Here is an 18,901-nt window from a genome sequence, read left to right on the forward strand (position 1 = left end):
TCTGAGGATTTGGGGCCCATGTCAGGTCTTCATGGATGTCAACTCCCTGATATTTGAAATTGTTACCCTCGCCACCACTGTGCTATTAATGGTGACTCGGGGGTGAGTGCCCTCCCCCCTGTAATCCACAAAGACCTCTGTGGTCTTGGAGACGTTCAGGGAGAGGTGTTTGTCTTGGCACCACTGTTCCAGGATGGTCACCCCCTCCCTGAAGGTTGTGTCGTTGCCGCAGAAAATCAACCCCACAACTGCTGGTGTTTGTAGCCTTTGTCGGCACACAGTCGTGGGTGTAGAGGGAGTGCAGGAGGGGACGGAGGACACATCCCTGTGGTGCTCCCATGCTGAGAGTCAGCAGAGAAGAGGTGTGGTTGTCCACTCTCGCCACCTGGACGCGGTCCATCATCATTCAGGCCCAGATCCTTGAGCTTACTAACAAGCCTGGAGGGCACCATGGTGTTGAAACAGCTCTGTCCTTGGTGTCATGCCAATCTGCATTTCTGCCTAACTAGAATTCAAATTGCCAAAATATTACCTCTTTGGCCCGTGGACATAGTAGGTTATGTTTTTAATTATATCTACTATCTACTTTGTTTGCTCTTGGTTAGATTTAATAGAGAATGAAACAATGAAAGAATACATGTTTTTTGCATGAAAAGGATGTCAAGTTATAAGACAGGCTATGGGACTGTAATTAATTATTACCGTAAACCCCATCGCAATCGCCCAGACCCCCCAAAAAAGTCTACCAACCAAAACCCCAAAGTATATAAAGATATAATGCAGAGAAAGTCTGCAAAGAGTGACTTGAAGAGTATTTTTGGGGGGTATTTCTGCATGATAAGTGACTAATCAATGATAAAGCTTGTTGTTGATTCATTTCAGTCAATTAAATAGTTGGTAGACTGTGAAAACACAAGTAAACATCGATGGAAATTAGTTCAGGACAATTATTTCAATCCCTGACAAAATCTGATATGTTGTTTTTTTAAAAAATATATATAGCAGTGTTGTCAGTAAACCAAACACCAAATTTATCTTCTGTTTCTGCACCAACAAGCAGATTTCTGTTTAAAAAAAATGTATATGAGAGCATCTAAAGAGAATAGAAATTATATTATTTAAACTAAAATTCTCACAGATGTGTGATGGGAATAACTTATCTTCTGTTTATTTGATTTAATCACTTTTTTGTTTTTCCTCTGCTGCTAGTCCTAGCAAGTACTCACTGTTTGATAGCTGAAAACATGAAGTATCACATGAGGTGCTGGCCTGACACTGAGGATGGACTGAATCATTACTTGACTATTCTGTGTGACTTTTCTGTATATATTAGTCACCGGAGTGTTGAGTGTGTTGTGTGATGTGTGACCACAGTGAGCATCTACATGTGAAACCAGGCAACCATAATGCTTAATGTGCAGCAAATAAAAGCGTAAATACTGAGTCACTGCATGCATAATGCTGCTGTTTTCTTCTGGGTTTTTCAGACCTGTCTCATTTAAAGTGGTTGTTTAAAATGCACCATAATCTGGCACTAAAACCCACAGTTTTGTCCAGAGAATAACCTGACATTTCTCTATAAATCACAGAGTAAGAGGTGAGGATTTAGAATTGAACATACCCTAAAGTCCTCCCATGTGGTTTAGGTGTGTTTAGGGTTAACTCCACTAGTTGCAGTCAAGGTTGGATTTAGGGTTATTTATTAACCCTAACCCTAACCCAAAATAAATGTACTTTGAACATTTTTGTCTTTATTTGATGGTAGCTACAAGAGCTGCAACGATTAGTCGATTAGTTGATCAACAGAAAATTAATCAGCAACTATTTTGATATTTGTATAATCATTTTGTTGAGCAAAAATACCAAACATTTGTTGGTTGCAGTTTCTTATTTGTGAGGATTTGAAGGTTTTCTGTGTCATATATGATAGCAAACTGAACATCTTTGGATTTTGAACTGTTGATCGGACAAAACAAGACATTTGAAAACATCACCATGGGATTTTGGGGGGGTTGAGCTAGAGGGGAAATAACATGCAACAAAGTTTCCCATCTGGATTTAAACAGGGGACATTGTGATTACATGGTATCTGTCTAAAGCTGTCAGCATGGACCCTGCCCCATCCCCTCTGCACTGTCTGCATTCACTGCTGCACTCTTGTACCTAAGGGAGTTTCCATTGCACTCCAACACTGTAGTACGCTCTGCGGAAAAATCTATAGCAATCCACTGGAGAGCCACCAGGAAGGTTGAGGAAAAAATCAGGCATCTTGGAATTCTTTTATGTCATAAGTGGATTCCTGCATACAAGGGACCCCTTCCTCTCCCTGTTTTTATTGTCAGCTCTTTAATGTCTAACAAAGGCATAAAATGCTTGTACTGACAGTTGTTTGCACATATTTTGACTAGTGAACCTCCAAATTGTCACCCATTTAGCTCAAAGCGTATCAAGAACTTGTTACCATGCAAGCTGGGCAAAAGAATATTGTACTGTGTAAACACCAGATGATTGACACCACAAATAGTTGGTGCGACCTCAAACTGTAATGGTCCCTGTGCTTAAGTCAAGCAGCAGTTACCACAGCTTGAGGCTGAAGTCAATGTGGAAGTACCTTAAAATGCCATATCACCAACAGCTCATTCAAAAAACATCAACTTCTCTCCAGAAATACTAAATCAGTAAATTTTTTTCAAAGAGTCATTGTAGTCTCAAACGCTAAATTCGGGTCCTCTAATAAGTGAGCTGGTGGTCATTTTGGAAATTATTGCTCCATTAATAAGATTTGAAGACCTATAATAGCTTTGATGTCTGCCGTGTGGGTGTTGATTGACAGTTGGCTCACCTGTTCAAGGGGGCTTTAAGGGGACAACATGGGGTACAAGTGGGCAAAACTTGTGGGTCCCCATTGGTAGGGTTGTCTGTTGGTTACCACATGGGTTAAACATGGGTTTCAATAGGCTACTGCACACATTTTCCTCACGTTTTGTTTCCTCCTTTTGTCCTGAGGCCCACACACCTTGCCCATTTCAAGCCCATGCAATTGTTACCCCTGTAACCTATATTCAATCCATTTTGGGCCCACGTGGACATGATAAGGTTGGATTTTTAGTCACTAAATGACTCAGTTGTCTGTTTTTCTGATCCAGTCAATCAGCCACCGGGCCCTGCCAAGCTTTTGTTGTGTTGTAAAAGGAGAATAAATGAAGTGTCGGCTATAAATGATGAGTCATAGGAGTAGAATGCTGCTGTCTTTGTATCCACTCTTGTTTTCAGTTTTTATGCAGTAGTAAGGTGTCAAAGCATTGAATGTGAGCGAGGAGAGACATTTTACACAGTGTGGTACCTTGCATTGAACAACCAGAGCTGTGAGGAGGGTCGAGCTCTCCGTGCCCTCGGTCTTCTCAGCTGTCTGTCTGGCCCCGGCTTCACTGCTGTCGTCCTCCTCATCCGACCGTAAGCTCCTCTCGCTTTCCTCCAGAGACTCTCTCTCCTCTGTGGAGTCGTCAGCTGTGCTCTCGCTCCTCTCCTCGGCGTCGGCCGGTCCATCCTTGGTGTCGGCGAGTGGGGAGCGAACCCTAGAGCTTGGGTCCCGGGCCTCCCCTCGCAGCCGTGTGATGTTTCCCTCCAGGAGGCGACGCTGGACGATGCTGTGAGGTTGCTGGAGGGGGGCACAAGAGAAATAGAATAGTCAGACAGGAACATGTGCAAGTGGAAATGGAAGTTGATTTCAGCATTGATGAAAGCTAAGATTCTGAATTAATTCTGATTAAATTTAGTCTTTACAGGGAAAAATACTAAAAGCCCAATAAAATCCACAATAATTAAATAGAGTTGAGTCATTTTTCAGTGAAGTTTCTCTGAGCTGGCAACTGAAGTGAGTCAATTCATTGTGTGTCAAAGAGTAGGCAACATCCTCTTGTCTATCTTCCTTTGCATGCTGAGAGATAATTCGTAGCATTATCTTAATAGACTGTGTCACAGATAGCTTGTGACACACCATGACTCAAGATATATTTAATCTAAAAGAAACAAAAATAAGATACAGCGTCTAGGTCGCTGTGTGACGAACATGTCATCATTACCCTTGTGGCTTCAGATCATTTGTACATTCAGGAAAAGTCATTATTTTCTCCCATTATAGTAATAACTGAGCATGTTTATGCACATGCGTTCAGATAAAGTCCGTTCAGGTTAGATTATTCCTACAGTACACAGACAACCAGTGGTATCAGTCTAACTGCTTGATATATCACACAGTTGAGTTATTATTTAAAAAGAAATGTTGGCTTGATTATACAAAAACTGATATATTTGCGTATTTAGTATTTAGTTTGGATTGAGCCATTACCCATCGGCATGGAGTACCAGCAAGTAAGATATCTGTTATACATGATGTAGCTAAATTTAAGTGTCAGACAAAATATGTCTGTTTTCTTCTCAAACAAACTGCCAGAAGAATCAGATCAGTCACACAGAACCATCTTTTAAGCCAAAACTTATCATGCTGTGGCAAATGGAGGCTATATTGACTGTAGAGATTTAAGCAAGGCTTTGATATTTCAGAGCCTCCTTCCCTTTTCCCTCTCCCTCATGCCCCCCCACCCCCTCACAAAATAACAACCATGCAGATTGAAATAGCTAACTTTAGCTTCAGCAAGGTAAAAAGAAAAGCTTTCTAATCTTGCTGAAATGAAGGGCACATTATCATGTCATGAAAGCCAATTCAAGGGGCATGGTAACACTTTCAGGTCATCACGGTCAGCACACATCAAAAGATTTCTGCTCTTGTCTTCACTTTACTGAACCAGTCTACTAGCAAAAAACGCACATAGTCTTCTTTATGGCTACACAAACACAATTTCAACTACATATTGTCTAAGGTACAACATGTATGTGTTATTGTGCCATACATGTCGAATAAAAATATGTTTATCTTGTTCAAGGCGAGACTTCCACTGTTTCCAAAGAACACGTGGCCAGTGATTTGCTGTTCCCTCTGGATCATATAAAAAGCAAATCATATTTAAGCTGCCTGCTCCTCTATAATCACATTGCTGTTCTACCAGCACAGTCTGGGTACAGACTTTCAGACAGCATGCTTTGAAAAGAGCAGTCACCAAACACCAGGCGGTCACTGCTTTAATTAAACACAAAGCATTTGCTTTCCTTTCAAGGTTCACCAAGATGATATACAGCTCAACGGTGTGTCCAAATGAATCAACATGTGTCATAAAGTTAAATTAAACTACTGATCAATTGTTGTAAAAAGTGTCAAGAATAAGGAGATTTCAGTGACTAAAAATCAACACATATTTTAGAAATTACAATAATTGCATAGGATCTTTTGGATCAGTTTTGATATATTCAATAAAAAGTTTGTACTTGAATACCAAATACATTTTGAAATGTTAAAAACTAATCCTGTAGAGGGTGAAACTGTAGAGGATGTCACAATGTCATGGCTTACTTACACTTACTGGGATGTTAATGTTATTAGTAACACCCAGTAAGCGATTTGAGGGAGGATGACAGGGAATGCCGTCCCCCTTGTTGACCAAAATGACCAAATTGCATTTTAACTGGCCACACCCCTCTCCATCCCCTAGTAGCAGAGAGAGTACAAGGGCAGAGGGGTTGTTTAGTTGAAGATGTTAGTCTAGTCTGCCTGACTCATTCAACCTTTATCTGACTAAGGTTTGTGCAAGTTAGAATCTATGGCTCTGCAATATCAGTAGCCTAACTGTGCTGTGTATTGATAAATCCATGGCGCTGTCCCTGGTGCTGAAGTGGCAGACAGATTTTTTCTCTCAGTCCTGCCTTTCTGTCAGTTTTGTCTTGGATCTATAATATTCTCTAAACTATATACTATAAATACTCAATTCTATACTATATTACAGCCTTTATACTCTATAGAGTAGTGTCACCTTCATGATCAAAGTGACAAGTAGCAACATGTATTTGCAGAAGAGCGAGATGATCATAGAGACACACTGCCTCCTATAATATTCCTATAATATTTCTATGATCATTCAGTAGCGTCTGTGCTGCTAAAAATACACCCTCGTACCAAGCCACCTCTGTAACAAAATAATTTAGTTATATTTGGGAGACATGACTACAGATATAGTTATGACTATAGATGTTTTGTGTAACCTGGGAGTGGAGCAGGTAATGTGACTGAGGAAATGAACCTGCACTGACCACACTGTGCTCAGCTGCTACAGTGACATAATTCAAGGTAAAGTTTATACTGCAGTGTATTTTGAAAAATAAGCATTATTAAAATGCTTAATGTCCACATCCAGATAAAAAATAGGCCTACACAAAGTATGTATTAAACCTAATAGCAGGTCTGGACTGCAATTGTAATATCAAGAGTTAGGCTAGGCCTATATGATAATCCTGCAGTCCTAGGATTAGGGTTAAGGTTAACCCTAACTCTAAACCTAACCCTCCTGTTGGGCCATCCCCCCTGTTCAAAATTAACAAATCACCCACTGGTAACACCTGTGGTTTTTCCAACTATGACTAATCAAAAACAAAAGGTCTGCTGTGAAAAAGTCTAATCTTCAGAGGTATCTTACTATTATGCTAATGTTTAATATATAGCAAGAAAAACAACACCATCAGTCCTTTCGTGACATTTGTTTTGGAACCAAAAAGTCTGCAGAGAGAGGAAGTTCCCATTTCCTGTCCATCAGTCAGCATTATTTTCTTTTAACCACGAACCTTAACCGCATGATTATGACTGTAACGATGATGACGAATACTTACATGTGTTGTTCTAGAGGGCATGGACAAATGATCTATTTTGTTGTTTAATTTGTGTTGGACAAGTGTAAATTTGTGGCACTAGATTAGAAGTCAAAATGTAACTGCACTTATGTGGAACTATCCTCTGAGGACGACACAGAAATCTACTCAATAGATGATGAGATGTTTCACTCTGGACCAAAGAGTTTAACTTAAGAACTTGTGACCAAAACACTGACTAATATTACCATTCATCTAAGCATAAACCTGTTTGTTTTTTGTTTTGTTTTGTCATTTGAGCCTGTCCTTTGGACCAAAATGTTGAACAAACTGACCAAATAACCACCCTGCCAGCCAACATTGGCATCCAAAGAACCATGAGGTCACAGTTTAAGTATCTTGGTTGAATGCCAATCCCATAAAGGACAACACCATCTGCCCACCTGTTGTTCTCACATGCTTTGTATTACTCCTTAGATGTCTACATCCAGTCATCTCTCACCTCTTTCCTAATGCAATCAACAGGCCGCTGTACCTGCAGTATGACATTTTAACAGAAATTGGTGTGTCTGTCCACTTCACAATGTTCCTTTTGGAGGAAACAACATTTAAACATTGCTGTTGACGCTCTTACTATTGTAAGCAATGACGACAACTTCCACAGACTGGGCCATTCTTTGCAGTGACCTTTGAGCCCTATCAGATGTGCAGACAATATGAGCCGTCTCGTTAAATAAAAGAGGAGATTGCTCATTTCTTAGAATAAAGTAGCATGGTAGCTGAATTTAGATATTTTCGAGAGCACTGTGAATAAGACTTGTTGTGAGAAGTCTTTTTAGACGTCGTGTTGGCATCAGTGTTTAGACAGTTTAGACAATGCGCTGCATGATTGCGTTGTACAATGACAATGGTTGATTACAAATGCTGACCTCGTGTCTACGAGGGGAACTCCATCCAGCAGCTGTGATTGTGTGACTTTGACCCCTATTAGGAGAAAGCTTTGGGCAGACAAAATGGAACGGCAAAGATAGACCCTGCTCCCTTTTTTCCACATTACTGGTCATTATTTGATGTTCTGCTCTGATTAACATGCGTTCAGCAATGTGAGATTCTGCTGTTAAAGTATTCCTGAGCAGAATTTGAATGAAGATAAGGACAATTTCATGGACTGGCAAGCAATAAGGAGACAGGAGACACAGGGAAATGAACACAGAAGGGGAGGAGGGGGGGGGCAGTCTTAGTCATGTGAAGCTCAATCCACCTCAACATGCCATCAACGGGTCATTTCTGTCTGCCTGTCAGGTCAAAAAGCATTCATTTGAAAAAAAAATCAGGTTTTAGTGCTTTGTAGTAAATTGTTTTGCTATTCATAGGTTGCTCTTCATCAACCTGCCAGGCTTCCAGGCCAGGCTGCGAAACAGCAGCAAGCACTAGTAATCACCACCCGTGTCACTGAGTTCGATTTAGCCCATTGGTTTCTCTCTGAGCTCCAGCTGTGGTTGAGGAGCGCCGAGCTGCTGGCTTATAAACAAGCACTGATGAAGACCTCTCCTCTCCTTTCCTCTCTTTGTTTTTCCTCTCATCTTCTCATTTCCCTCTGTTACCTTTCCTGTCATTTCCCTTTCCTTCTTTTCCTCATTTCTTTTCTTTTCCTTTTCTTCCTTCATTTCCCTTCTCCTCTCTTGTCTCATCCTCTCTCTTGTTTCCTCTCCTCTCCTCAACGTCTTGCATTATCTTTTCTCTCCTTTTCTTTCCTCTCCTTGTTTCTCCTCTTCTTATGACCTCCCATTCACTTTCCCATTATTTCCCATTCCTTCCTTTCTTTCTTTTCCTTATCTTTCCTTTACTTTTCTCCTTCCATTACCTTTCATTTGTTTCCTTATTTTTCCTCTATTCCCCTCTCCTCATTTCCTCCCTGTACTTTTATTTTCCTATCTTTTCTTTCCTTTCTTACTGTCTTTACCTCTTCCTTTTCCTCACCTTACCATTCATTCTCTTTCTCTCATTTTCCTCTCATTTCCTCTCTTAATTTCCCCTCTCCTCATTTGCTTCCATTACATTTCTTTCTTTCGCTCTCCTCTCCATAACCCTCTCATTCCCTCCAATTATCTTTCCTTTCTTTTCCATTCCTTTGTTTTCATTTCCTCTCTTTGTTTGCTTTCACCACAGTTCCTTCTTTTTCTCTCCTTTCCTATGATTTACCTCCACCACCTTCCTCTACCTTTTCTTTCCTTATTTTACATTCCCTAAACCAATCAAAACCTCCAGCCTGACATAAGAGTAATCCAATCCTAAAAACCCTCTCGCATCTGCTGGAGCTCGCCCAAAATGGGAGCCTTTACTATACACTCCTTGACATCTGCACCAATCAAATCCAATCTGATTGGATCCAATTTTATATTGAACTGATGTTATTATTGTTGAGATCTCAACAATGACCTCTAGCTCTGGCTAGAGTTTTCTCTCTCTCTCCTGCTCTCAATATGCTGCAGATCACTTGACCTCTTTCCCACCTCTGCACTGCAAATCATACATTTATTAACAATAATTACCCTCCTTTCCGAATGCGAAAAAAACCAGCACGTGAAAGGGGACGCAAACAGTGACAGATGAAGGTTTATTTGTGGAAAATACCATTTAGATTAAAGTGCTATCAAGTCTGGTTGCACACCAGAATGTTTTTATTCAGTAGGCGAAGGATAAGAAGAAGGGAAATCATATCAAGCTAACAGTTGGACGACGAGAGCCAGAGATTTTGATTACGGGTTCTTTGTTTGATATGTTTTCCTCATCTGTGCTCTCATCAGACAGAGATTAATCTGATAGACAATGAATACAATTTAATTTTTCCCCTCTTTGTCTGTGTCCTCTGATGGTCGGCGTCTGTTTCTGCTGAACCCTCACTACTCCAGGGCCAGTTCGCCAGCAAATCATGTTAGCAACAGGCGGCGTTCGGTGTCGCCACATGTGCCACGGCTCTGTTGTAAAGTTCAGGGGTGAATTGCTAATCTTGCACCTTACACTTGTTCTCTGTCTGCCTTTTAATATAGTGCACTTCCTGCAAGATAAACTGTGTGAGCTGTCATGTCATGTGAGAAGAGTTTCTTCCATCGTGACGCATCTCGAGGTTTCGAGAAATTTCTCACCTCATTCAAGTGACTGCTTGTTAACAGGCTGAGAATATATGAAACGGCATGAATCATGTGGCCTTTTCCCATGATGATATGTTGCAGATTAACTCAGGATAAACCCCTTTAGATGTATCATTGTATTCAACGAAGACAGCAGGCAGCATGGTCCCATAAACAGTTTATCTACTAAACACAATGCAAGCTGGTGATACGCCTCATTTGCTAGTGATTTTTTTTTTTTATTGTTGAAGCAGCTGAGGTGGAATTGGCATCGCTGAGGTGTAATCTGTTTGTTCATTTTTCCAGAGTGATTTAGGACGATATCATTTTTGAACAGTCATTGCTGCTGATTGTAACATGTTTCACAGATATCACAGCAGCTGAAGAAAGCTTTCAGTATTAGTCATCATGATTATCAGAGAATTAAAGGCATTGATTTAATACTGAGGCCATCAATCTTTCCTTTCCTTGCTGAGAAGTTGTTGTGCTTTTCCTTTTTGAGCCAGAAGCTCAGCAGTAGTCAAAATATGTTATTTGTTGCCATTCTCTATGGCATACTCTACTCTTTGTTGTACTCCATATTTTTCTTATTGCCAACAAATCCCATGAAAACACCAAAACCAACAACTGATCCTACTTACAGTTATTGTGTGTGTATCCAAAGCTTGATATATCTTATTCCTCTGTGCCGTAGACTTCTATTGTTGTCCAAAAACTATTAAAAACACGTCTGTGAGCCACACTGTCGCACTGGGTGACATGTTCCTTCATCACAAAGGCAATGATTACTGTAGTTTGTTTAGAAACAGCTCCAAAGCATAACAGCGATCACATTTTCAGTCTCCGGAGAGTAGTTCTGTGTAAGGCAGATTCCACAAGAAACTATGGTAGACATTATCTTCATAATGAAGGAAAATGCCACCCAGTGCAACAGTATGGCTCATGGATGTGTTTTTAATAGTTTATGGACAAAAACTAAGGCACAGAAGAATAAGTTGTAAGTAGGTTTGGCTCTGCACATGAGATTTGTTGACAGTGAAAAAAATACAAATTGCCAGCCATATTTTTCTTTGAAAGCTTTACGTCTTCACTAGAAGTCAGTGGGTTCAATCCATCTGATGAGAATCAGTCACAGTATCAGTCAGTTATGATCAGCTGGGATCTTTAAGTAGTCCAGAAACACCCCAAATATGGGTTAGTTTGTGTCACATAGTAAGGATCAATAACTGTGATGCATACATTTGAGAAGGTATCCAAAAGTAATGAAGACATAGACAGGTCAAAAACATACAGTATGTATAATTCACAGGTAGGTGATAATATACATCCTGCATGTGTGATTTTGAAAGGTAGATTGGTGGCTATGGCTGCAACCAGTAATCATTTTCATTATTGATTGATATATCAACTATTTTTAATTGATTAATGTAAAATGTCAAAAAAATGGTTATAGATCCCAACGTGATGTCCTCAATAGCTGGTTTTATGACCAACAGTCCAAAACCCAAAAGATGTTAAATTTCTACTGGGAATTTATGACAATAAAACAGATTATGTCCAAATTTTAGCATTGGTTTTAGTATTTTTGTTTGATAAGTTACTTAAAAACAATTGATTGATTATCAAAATTGTTGCTGATTTATGATCAGTTGATCAGCTAATAGATTAAAACAGTGAGTAGTTTCAAGCTCTTTGCGTTTTTGCAGCCAGTGGGATGATTAGTGGAGTTATTGTTCTAAAAATGTACATTTTGTAAAATCCAGATTTTCAGCATATTTATATTATACCTTTTTTTAACTAAGCTAATGGCCTTTTGATTATTTATCATCATCACGAGGTAAAGTGGGTCATCCACCAATCAGAGGGTCGGTGGTTCGATCCCCAACTGAACCCAAATGACTCTTTGTGTATGTGTGTGTGTGTGTGTATGTGTGTGAATGGGTGAGTGAGCATTAGAAACATTGTGAAGCACTGTGTCGCTCTTGATTAGTAGGCTAGCACATTGCATGGCAGCTTTTGCCATCAGTGTGTGAATGTATGTGTGAATGGGTGAATGTTGGCATGTGTTGAAAAGCGCTTTGAGTGGTCGGTAGTCTAGAAAAGTGTTATAGCCTATAAATGCAGCTCATTTACCATAACAAACATGCTTCATTTGGTGATGAACGCTGCAGATCATCTACAAAAGGGACAATAAAAATGACAAAAAGAAGACTTCTTGTTGGAGTAATCGATTAAAGGACCAGTAGTCCATTCTGGGCTACTGTAGAAACATGGCGGTGCAACATGGCGGCCTCCGTGGAAGATGACCCGCTCTCTATGTAGATATAAAGGGCTCATTATAAAGTAACAACAAGACAATGACTATTATTTCCAGGTGATTAAACACTAATTAAAACATGCTAATGAATATTATATTCCATTTCTGCCAAGTCCGTTCCGCCAGATGCCACTGAATTCTACACACTGTAGCTTTAATTGACTTTTTGCTCGGCACTAATGTAATTAAAAAGATCAGGATATACTCTAGCAAATTAAAACAGAGGCTCATTTGCAGGCAGACAACACACAGACAGTTAATTAACAATGAATTGATTATAAAAACTGTGGTGGATTAATTTTCTGTTGATCAATTAAACAACTAATCATTTCAGCATTACAACAAAGCCCCTCCCTATTGGGATCAAATCATCAAATAGGCCTTCAGCACTACTGATGACCACTGCTGTTGTTTTATCACACTAACCAAATGATTTTCAGTCAAGAGACAAACAGTGACGCAAGAAAGTAGACAGAAAAGAGATAAAAGACAGAGATGTAAAATGAGAATGAAGGAAGGGAGGAAGAGGAGGGACAGGCAGACAGGCAGGCAGGCGGCAGATGCGTAGCTGCCGGAGCCTCCTGGTCGGTGCGACAGGAAATCAGCCGCATGGGGACCTCCATCAGAATGAGAAAGAGGGCATTAGAAAGCTCGCGTGACTGGCTGGAGCCTGTTGCAAGCAGGTAATTAGTCCACATGGCAATTAGCTTCTAATCTGACTCACAGAGAGAGAGTTACAGAGGATGGATGTGGAGCGCTTGGGTTACACATTAGCAGTTGTCCGATTGGCAGGAGATCGGTTTGGACTGGTTTGCGTTCAGGGGTTCACCGCAGGACTCACATCAGGAAAATCAACAACAGCCCACGTATGAAGGAACAAAAAGGAACACTGTATCTGAGAGACTGGCAACTAGTTTTACCTAGACTTTTTCCCACTTTAACAGACTAGACATTGAGAAAAAAAAGCATTTTATTGCTCCATTGAAGAGCAACAATAACATATAAGAATGAATAAGTGTAATTATGGAAGTGAAGCTCTTATGGTCAACAAATCTCATCCCATGTGTTAGTCTGGCTCTGAAAATACATTTAATCATCCCTCTTTACATTCAAAATTAATGTCAACGTGTCTTTTTGTTAAATTATGATAAAGAAAAAAGCTCTTTGGAAAATTACTAGAAAGGCTCCAATTTTTCTCAGCTGGCTGGAGGAGAGTGTCAGAGGCTTGTTTGATTGACATTAGCTGGCAGGTTACTGATGTAGTGCTACACCGAACGACAGACAAAGTAAACTAACTGCTGTAGCTACAAGTCATGGACAGACAGTATGTCGTTTCCTGGAAATTTTCAGAGTAATTTGTAAGTATTTAATGATACATTTTTAGGACAAGGGCAGTGAAATTTGTTACAAATTATAAGGAAAAAAGTGTTAAGTTGGTTTGGTTGATGTCAACTAAGTATATTTGGGTTCATATGTAGATTCTTCATAAATTAGACTCTCAATATATTAGCATGTTAGGATGTTTCTATTAGAGTTTTTAATAGACTTTAATATGCTAATATGTAGTTTTCAGTAATTTCTGTCTGTTAAAGAATTAAGAGTCTAATTTAATAAGAATTTTTGCAAATTAACAACTGCGTATGAACCCAAATATAATGAGTTTGTACTTACCAACTGAAACAACTTTTTGATTTTGTTTTTCTTATAATTTGTACCATAATTGCACCACCTTCTCTGTAAAATGTCCTAAAAAATAATTGTTTAAAACCAGCAAATTACTCAGATAATTAACAGGAAATAAGAGGTCTCTATAATAAAGAGTCACCCACGGATTTTAAAGAGCAACGACCAAACCAGCATCGTATGGGTCTGAAGTGACATTTGCAGGTATGTTAACATCCTGTTTAATGTACTGTGGCTAAGCAGCTAATTAGCTATCCAGCCTGCTAACTGATGTTAGCGGTGCACTTTTCCCCTGGTGAATATTTGTTTGGGGGCTCGTTGGCTGCAGGATAAGACATGTGTTCATGTTTATAAGTTAGATAAGAAGGAGACTTTAGCAGGAAAGCTAATATATGTGTATGTGTATTTACGTATAGGACAGGTGTATGCTGGTGTTAATGCTTCTGTATTTGAGAAGTGAATCTGTGTAGGGCTCCACCAATTATTTTCTCCATTAATCAATTGATCGTTAGGTCTATAAAATGCCTGAAAACAGTGAAACATGTCTGTCATAGTTTTCTTATGTCCAAGCTGATGTCATCAAATTGCCTCTTCTGGTCAATCAACTGTCCAAAATCCAAACTTATTGAATTTATTATCAAACAAGAACAAGAATAGCAGCAAATCCTCACAAATGTCTTGAAATTTTGGCCATTTTCTACTTTAAAAATGTTATTATATTTAAACAATTATCAAAATAGCTGCAAATTTATATTCTATTGATCAACTTATCAGTTAATCAATTAATCGTTGCAGCTCTAACTCTGTTAGAATGGTTTGGATGCCTTTTATTCTGAAAATTCAATGAAAAATATGTGAATTATTCAATGAAAGTTGGAGCCACTTGCCATATCCAACAAATATTGATGTCTGAACTCGCTCTTCTTCTCTTGCTTTCCGTCTCCGTCTCAGTATTGCCTTCTCTCCTCTCCACTGTTGTTGAGGCTGTTTTGTCCTATTTGTTTGTGTTGGGTATTTTTAGCCTCCCGAGGGAGCAGCTGAGGGAGAGTGTTACCGCCCATCCACAGCTCCAGATGACAGAGAGAGAGACAGGTTCACACTAACCTCTCTCCAGCCCACCTAATTGTCCCGGAGCTAATAATAAAGCCTGCACCCGAACCGATTCAACGCGGTTTGTTCTGGAGGGAAGAAGGCGAAGGGAAACAAACTCCCAAGAGCACCGAGGGGATTTCACTGAGTGACAGTGTCGTGTTTGCTTGTCACTTTGAAGTGCTACTTGGCCTTCTGGTGAAAATTGTAAACAACCGAGAGCTCATAGGATGCGAGTCAAGATGCATATGGATTTAAAAACCCGTTCCAGGATGAGATGCACTGTACACCATCTGCTGTTTAAAACCCATGACTTTATGAAAGAGCAGTAGATCACCAAGTTCGTAAAGTTCTGGTTTGACGAAAGCATAGCACGTTTCCTAATTGGATATTCGGTATTTTTAAAATGTCTTCTAAATGACTTGCAGATTTTTTGGTTAATATTGAACATAATGTTTACTAAATCTGTTGTAAATAAGTTGTATTTGATGCACACAAGGAAACAAACAGTTCCTTCTATGCCGCAGTTCTTCTATATTCAAGCCCAGTTCTGTAGCTTTTGATCATCCTCAGAAGTACCTGGAGACTCCAACCTCTCGATTAGACAGGCCCTCACTCTTTCACACACACACATACACACACACAGGTTTCAGATTCACTCATCTGTAAGAGAGGGACATGAGCAAACGGACAGCTAAGCTGCAGGGAGAAGAGGAGGGAGGCTTTGCAGCAGAGGCAGATGAAGTGTGTGCAGTGAAATTGGACCAAAATGAGATTTTGAAGGGCATATTTTAAATGTTAAAGCTTCCTACAGTCAATACGTGTGTTTAGACCTGATATTTTACCACTTTAAAACCATATATTCTTGCAGAACTAGAAGATTAATGTTTTTTTTCTGGAATATTAGCCTGATCATGATGATCATGATTAGCCTTATCAAAAAGAGTGACACTAAAAACTAAGTGTGCCACTGAAATCTGTCTGATTTAGTCAGACAGCTTGAGGACTGGCAAAGTTTAAAAGGTCAATTCTCCCAGATTACAAAAAATCATATTTTCTCATTTACTTCTAGTAGTATTAACCATGCAGATCATTTTGATTCTGTTTATTTTGAGATATCTCTCTCTTCCTCCATTAATGGAATTTACCATTTATTACATTTAAAAAATTCAACAGCAAAGCAGAGCGATATCTGAATCTCAAACCTGAACAAAAAAGACAAAAACAAGGTGAAAAAATGAATACGTGGACCTTGAAATGAGATTGTTCGGCTGCTTTTTCCAAGAATGAATTGTCAAGCTGAAGTTCTGGAGGTGCCCAGAATAAAAGCCAGTTTCAAAGCAACTGAGCGAACTCAATCTGCTGATGAGGACCATGTGATATGTCTGAAAGCTCCCAGACAAGCGAGTACGTAGACCTTGAGCTGAGATTTTGTGAAATGCTGTTTCCAAAGTCAAGAATGAAATAAGCTCAAAACTAAAGGCAAGTGAGAATATGTTGTATTTTTTGTAATTTGGTTGAACTGACCCTTTAAAAACCAGCATGAAAACCTGTATTGATCAGTGTTCAAGAGCGGCGACCCCTCCTAGAGAATTTAACTTGTATGGGTTTCACTGGAGCGGTTGATAACCTCAGTGCTTTGATGACCTGAGATTTAAATTCTCGGAAAACAATCAAATTTTTTGTCTTTAATTTTTAACCTTAAATGAAAATAATGGGGGGAAAAATATGTATGGTAAGCTTCAGCGCATAATAGTATTGCCTTGTTTTGCATTTGCATTTAACTTGCTATTTCAAAGCCATCATTTTCTTCTTCTGTCCTTCATTTTGCAGCAGCTTTGGAGAGCAAATGTTGATAGTTTACAGTAGAGAATAGCAAGGTTACACATTGGTTACACAATAACTCAGTCAATGCTGAGCTCAGGTGTTCATGTCACTGGGCTCAGATGTTTGCAACCAATTCCCTCTCGTCCTGTTTGCTCTTTGTACATTTTATACCCGTGTATCTACACTGTGTTACATAAAGCAGCCGAGTGTCCTCCTCGACCCCATCTCCAGCCATCTCTTTCATTCCCCTCCATCGCTGTCACTTTGGAACGGTGGATTTTGTCCTTTTCATGCTCACAGCTCCTCTCACTCTGCAGCACAACATGGCTGGAGTGATGCTGCTTGATGCTGCTTGATGATGATGATGCTGCTGCTGCTGCTGCTGCTGCTGCTGTTGCTGCTGCTGCTGCTGCTGCTGCTGAGACTGAGAGGACCTCAGGCTAAAGAGCAGCAAAACAAATTCACTCTTACATAACAGGCTCCAATGCTGAATTACACACAGGGCAGGACAGGCCAGCTAGCAGAAATTAAGAAGAAGAAAGACGAGGTTACAGTTTAAAGGTCTGCACGCAGCTCGGGCATTCTCGGGAGAGGATAAAAATCAGTAGATAAAAAAGTAGATGCATCTTTTTTTAAAATAATTTTATGTAAGGGCAGTGTGAAGCAGACCATAGATTTAAACACCAAGAAAACAGCGAGATGTCAGTCTTATCCTCACATTTGAGAAGCTAAAATGAGCGACTGTCGATTCATTTTCTATTAATTAAATGATCAATTACAACAACAAGGTTTTAGAATCAATTGAATGATTTCAGGAGTAAATGTTGGAATCTGGATTTCCAAACTAAGTATATTAAGCCCTTTTTAAGAGCTAAACTAATTGCTTTTCCATTTGAAATTACAAATATTTGCATATAGGCTTAATGAGAAAAGGGAATGTAAAAATTATCATTGACTGTCAAAGATCAATGTCTAACATTTAAGGCCACAAGCCAAAAAGAAAAACTGTATTTTTTATCTAATATAATTAGATAAAAACATTAAGATACACACTGAAAAACGGAGACAACAGATTGATTTGTAGCCAAACAGACGACAGACGTACAAATGCATCTGACAGTCATATCCAGATGATCTCATCTTTTGTCTATGAATGTTTTGTATGCAATGCATCTCAGAAACTCATGCTTTCTCTTTCTTTTAGTGTATCCATATCTATTCAGTGCCTGAGTGATGTTGCTGGCTGTCTGCAGAGAGGAGATACAGGCATGATGGCAGAGTGCTGGCAATTTCTAGGTACTCCTTGCTCAAGTTCCCAAAGCTATTCTGACATCAAAAATTTACTTGTCACAGATTCCATGTAAATCTCGCTGTGCTCCCTGTGGCCACGTCTGCGCCACAGATTGGGTTTCTGATAGCTACTGAGAAGAGCTCCGTTCTGTCGTCAAAGAGAAGATAATTGGTATTATGATAAGAGGGTCTCGGGCCCCTGCAGGAGATGTTGAATCCCAGGCTGCCAGCAGATGAGTTGTACATTAAGCTCCTTTAATGTAATAGAGTTTTGGGGAATCTCATCTCCGCTTAGATTATTTTTTCCATTTTTTCTTTTATTGTGTTTAGATGTTTATTGGAGTCATACCTGCTGCCCCCGGCTGCCATCACAGGAATAAATTCAAATTAAACAACCAAATACATGGTTTGACAATGTGCATTCCTGAACGATGCATAGGAACCTTTTTCTAACATGATGCCTCTATCAGCAGTAAACAACAGGACATTTGTCTGCACTTTCCAACACTGCTACGAATCACTGTTAAAAAATAATAATGTTTTATGATGTGACAACGCTGTGGTTAAGGTCTAGTTAGGTTTAGGCACAAGAACCACCTGGTTAGGTTTAGGGGAAGATCATGGTTTGGGTTAAAATTATCACTTTGTTAAGGTTAGGGGACGATTGTAGTTACTGTCCTGATTCATGGTTAGAAACAGGAAACAAACAACAGTCTCCTGTGGCAAAGTCCAATGTTGGGTTATAGCCTCCATCCACCCCTTTCCACAAATGAGGAAATTCGTCAACATATATGTATCCTGTCATCTGAAC

The 18,901-nt window shown here is 39.5% G+C and overlaps 1 protein-coding gene across 1 annotated transcript in view; it reads right to left on the reverse strand.

The window, feature by feature from the left end:
- The window catches only part of nrip2 (nuclear receptor interacting protein 2), a 33,596-nt gene that overhangs the window by 11,130 nt on the left and 3,565 nt on the right, over nt 1–18,901 (reverse strand). Inside the window, exon 2 of the mRNA XM_042404076.1 lies at nt 3,344–3,658. Within this exon, the coding sequence (XP_042260010.1) occupies nt 3,344–3,658 (315 nt within the window). The remainder of the gene's footprint in view (nt 1–3,343; nt 3,659–18,901) is intronic.

This window comes from Thunnus maccoyii, chromosome 23, assembly GCF_910596095.1.
Source record: "Thunnus maccoyii chromosome 23, fThuMac1.1, whole genome shotgun sequence".
NCBI lineage: Eukaryota > Metazoa > Chordata > Actinopteri > Scombriformes > Scombridae > Thunnus > Thunnus maccoyii.